Source organism: Phalaenopsis equestris, unplaced genomic scaffold, assembly GCF_001263595.1.
Source record: "Phalaenopsis equestris unplaced genomic scaffold, ASM126359v1 Scaffold000002, whole genome shotgun sequence".
Taxonomy (NCBI): Eukaryota; Viridiplantae; Streptophyta; class Magnoliopsida; order Asparagales; family Orchidaceae; genus Phalaenopsis; species Phalaenopsis equestris.
In genome coordinates, this window is record NW_018164444.1 from 34,180,936 (window position 1) to 34,185,675 (window position 4,740).

A 4,740-nucleotide genomic window follows, 5' to 3' on the forward strand; every position below is an offset into this window, starting at 1 on the left:
AAGTCAATAAAACCAAAATGAATGCCCTTTTTATGTTTTCTTCAATTTTCATTTAATTGATTTAACACAAAAAAACACTTTATATAGTACATCTTCAATTGATTCCAAAAAAAAAAAAAAAAAAAAAAAAAAAAACCAGGCTTCCTTTCAAGAACCTTAAGCACGAATCTTAATTTATATTCCTCTATTACCAGCACTAAAAAGAAGTTCCCTAAAAACCCGGAACTCAATAAATGAAAAAGATGTACTATAGTCCCTTTGTTCAATTTTCATTTAATTAATTTGACACAAAAAACACTTTATATAGCACATCATCAATTGATTCCAAAAAAAAAAAAAAAAATCTCTCACCAGGCTTCATTGCACGAATCTTAATTTATATCCTCTATTACCAGCACTAAAAAAAAGTACTCGGAACTCAATAAATGAAAAAGATGTACTATAGTCCTACATTTACGTAATACTACAAAACAATAGTTAAAGATCACATGCTTCACTCGGAATATAGAAAGATGTCCTTATAGTCCTAATATGAAATATGACTTCAGCACATTTAACATGAATTATGTTATACAAAGTCACACATTTGTGCAACTTCACAAAATAATGCCGAAAATGGTAAAATTATATCATTTATAATCAAACAACAGCTTACCATTTAATAACAAAATATTCTTGCAAATATAGAAAAAAAGGTAGTGTTGCCTTGCTCGACCCTGAACCAAATTGATGTACCTGAAAATATTCAGGCATCCATAGAGGGAGCACAACAGCTTCTTCTAGCAGTCTTTTCGCTTCACTTAGTCCTGCAACATCATCCCATCTTATACCTGGGCTTGTCTCCAAGACATCCCTCTCTAGCATTGCAGCCAAATCAGGATCAGGCCCTTCATATTGTCCCTTTTTTATCTTTCCTTCTTCAGCATCACCCTGAAAAAGCTAAATCAATCAGAAACCAAATACAAAAAACATTAGTAAATAGCTAGTCCATGAATATAAATAGACAGTATTAAGATATAAAAATAAAAATAACCAAACAATTCATAATCATACACCGATAAAAAAATTGTAAACAAAATAAAGAAAATAATTAAATGAGAAATAACCTGCGAGTCTGACTTGCTAGTTGATTTGCCTTTTTTCCCTGTCAACCCAGAGGAAGCTGAGGATCTAACACCTGAGCTACCTTTATTTGCATTAGACTTGGCACCGCGGCCAGCAATTCCAGACTTAGATGAACCGCGTGCCCATGTTGCATCTGAAGACTTCCGTGCACTAGCTGGACTGCTCCTAGTTGATCTTCTACTTCCATATTGTGGGTTATCTCGACTAGGTGGTCTCCACACATCAGGATCATCCAAGGAAGCGCTTGATGTTGGATATTCATCCAATGGTTGGAAAACAAAGGCTTTTGTAGGAAGTGGTGGAGATGAGGACCTCCTCGATCCTGGAATTTCCTTGAAGGCCCTTATTTCAGCATCAAGTTGCTTAACTATTTCTATTTCCTCCGAAATGGCCTTTTTGCAGTTCAACCATTTTGTGCGAATAACAGCATCATCAAGAGCATTCAGATGCCTGAGAGAAATCAACATACTCTTGTTTGAGATAAACTTTGTTCAAAGGCACTTTACATCATCATGGAAATAAAGCAGCTACAAAGAAATTAAAGCCTGAGTTCCTACTAGATCAGCGTCATAGAGCTAACTGTTTTATTGCTAACCAATTAAGGATAGGAATAAAGAAAGCAGGGTATTCAAATGGCTTACAAATATTTCAAGCAAAAGAAGTGTGCTTTACATGAATATCAGAGAAAGCTCACTTCATGTTCGAGTAGCTTCAGAAATATTACAAGGCAAATTTCTTGGAAAGATTTTGCTCGCAGAACGAGGAAAGAACATGTTAGAGAGACTCTAATTCTAACTCGTACATTGAGCAAAAAGCCGATAAAACCTATAGGGTCAATCCATCATTAATTCTACAGCAATTTAGTAAAGGTCCTAATTAAGTTTTTCCACCGAACGGTTTGCCAGAATGTAACAACAAAGATGTGGATCTCAAGGATATTGTACAAAAATCAATTTGTGCTATTAGGTGATTTCCATTAAAAAAAAAACATTGCTTCCCCTATTATTTAAGTTGTTATAGGTTGGCTCTCCCCATTCCCACATATTTTGTCGTTAATCCGGCAATTAGGCACAGATTCCATTATGCAATAAGACAACTAGAAAAACGGTTCTAATATTTTGACCAATACTGTATGTTTTCAGGGTGGGGAGAGTTCTGTTGATAATTTTCCTCTTGAGACAATTTTCAAGCGAAACTGATTGATTTTTAAGAATATTCATGGGCTCAGGAGCCTCCATATATATGTTTCTTGTTCCGAGAGCACCCAGCTCTGCAATGCTTGAGAGAAATAGGAGGATCTGCAGATGATCTTATGACTAACTTGTCCAGGTTGAAGCAACGAAATTATAATGCAAAACTAATCCATTCAGTTGAACAATTTCAGTTTGAAGCTACAAATTTGAATGCACGACTGATCCTCTCTCCTAAATCATTTCAAGATGGTAAAAACATAGAATATCAGTACAACCAAGACCTAAGGCAACAAGTAAAAAATCTTAGAACTGTCTCCCAAAAAAAATGACATAATACTTAAGGAAACGCTAATGCAACGAGAACAGAAAAGAGCCCTCATCGAAAACATAACCTAATATATAAGAACGAAAAAAATAAAATCAGATAAAATCTTGGCATGCCTTTCTTAGGTCAATAAGCAAGGAAAACAGGAAGATTACTTGTTGATCTGTGCAATAACGCCATCAAAAAAGATGATAGAAGTGTCGTAGAGGCCTTCGAGCGCGTAGTCCCTCGCAAGCTTGAGATGATCTTGTAGTCCGGCTAGAGAACCCGACATTGCCTAGATCTACAGATTTGGGCGTTAAGTTCTGCGGAATCCAAAGCAATGCTTGTAAAGGACCGCAATTCGCCCAAATCTGCCTTCACCCTATCGACAAAGCTCGGTCGCTGATTTTCGGAAGACGAGCTTTGGGAGTTGCAGATGTTCCTCTGTCTACACCACTCCCTCCAGCTTGTTAACGTCTAAAAGTTACCAAATTTAAAGTTTGTTATTAAAAAGGCAATTTTTTTAACTTGTGTATCTCGTAATATTCAATATTGAACAGATATTTATTTTGGGGCATTTTAATGCATGCCACGAAATTCTTATTTACACATGAATGATGCAGACTTGAGATTTTCTAGGGTAAAGGCGGCGCTCTGGGTGATTCTTGGACGATGTTAAAATTTTCTTAAAAAGAAAAAATCCTTTTTTTTTTCTTGTGTACTTTTATTTTATTGCTCTTTGGGGTTTTTGTGCTAGTTGGATGCGCGTGAGGTAAAAGACACTTCTATGACTATCTTATTCAAGTTATTGGTATGCTAAGAAAACTAAAAAAGTTTCGTTGAACATCTTTTTTTTACTTAAGGTTTTTTCTTGTTTAAATTTAACTGTTTTAAGAATTTGGAGATGGTTCTCTCAAGAGGACCTTTGTTTATTGGGGATAAATATTTGTTTTTCAAAAAAAAGGTCTCATGATTTTCAATTAGTTTAAGAAGATTTTAAAGAAGTTTCAATGTGAGTTAAATTCTCATATCTCATTCTATTTTGTTAGTCAGAAAATGACATTTCAAAAATTGAGAGTAAGATATGTATTCTCTTAACAGTTGATCAATTGATTGCTAAAAGAACCTTACTTATGCTAGAGTTAATGTTGATTTGGTTTTGCCTTATTATGTTATTCTTAAAGCTAAGGATAAAGACATAGTCATCATTGTAATATATGAATGGAACTAGTTCCTTGCAACATTTGTTCTACATATGCTCATAATCCTTCAAATTGTCCTGACTCCTCTACTGATTTTGGTAATGTTGTCATATCATTAAACAGAGGAAGAAATAACAATAGGAGTATGGTTTTGGTAATCAAAGGTACTATTGTAAACTTGTGAATACTGCTAGACCTTTGCATGCTAACGACATCAACGTTAATAGTATTAATTTGCAGGTGATAGCCCATAATCTTAATATCCCAGTAAATGGTGCTTATTTAAGTAATGAATTTTATGATAATATTACCTTTGTTTCATCCTTTATTATATTTAATGAGGTAAATTTTGATGTTAATTGTAATTCTACTGTTGATTTGGTTAATAGTGTTGATAATGGATTAGACGCACACTTAAATGATATACATAATATTTCTACTTCAGATATTCAAACATTGGAGTTATTCTAGTTGCTAATGTTAATGTTTTCGCTATTATTAATATGGAAATTTTTTATATTAGTGCAATTGCAGTTACTTCGACTTCTAATATTGATAATGTTGGAATTGCTTCTAGTAAATTTTGTGATGCTACTAATGTGGACATTGTTTCTGCGACTAATAATAGTATTGTTTCTTCAAGCTTTAACGGTGAAAATTTTACATATATGTTATTTATATTTTAAATCTTGTTTCTGTTAGTAATAATTTTAATATGAATCATGCTAGTAGTATACCTTCTTCTACTCTTGTTTCTTCAAGGGCAAGAAATGGTAGATCTAAATGAACAATCTTATTTGTTTGTTTTGATTCCCTTTTTTAATTATATTTTATCCAATTGGCTTCTTAGAATGTTAGGGGGCTTAATAGTGAAGCTCATATTGTGGATTGCAAGAATATTTTAAAAGACTAA

General features: G+C 33.6%; 1 protein-coding gene across 1 annotated transcript in view; it reads right to left on the bottom strand.

The window, feature by feature from the left end:
* Positions 1-3,135, bottom strand: part of LOC110017849 (katanin p60 ATPase-containing subunit A1-like) — a 3,573-nt gene extending 438 nt beyond the window's left edge. Inside the window, exons 1-3 of the mRNA XM_020714988.1 lie at positions 2,799-3,135; positions 1,107-1,575; positions 736-930 (exon numbers count right to left, since the gene is read on the bottom strand). Coding sequence (XP_020570647.1) covers positions 736-930; positions 1,107-1,575; positions 2,799-2,917 — 783 coding nt within the window. The 5' untranslated portion in view covers positions 2,918-3,135. The remainder of the gene's footprint in view (positions 1-735; positions 931-1,106; positions 1,576-2,798) is intronic.
* Between the last annotated feature and the right edge of the window lie 1,605 nt (positions 3,136-4,740).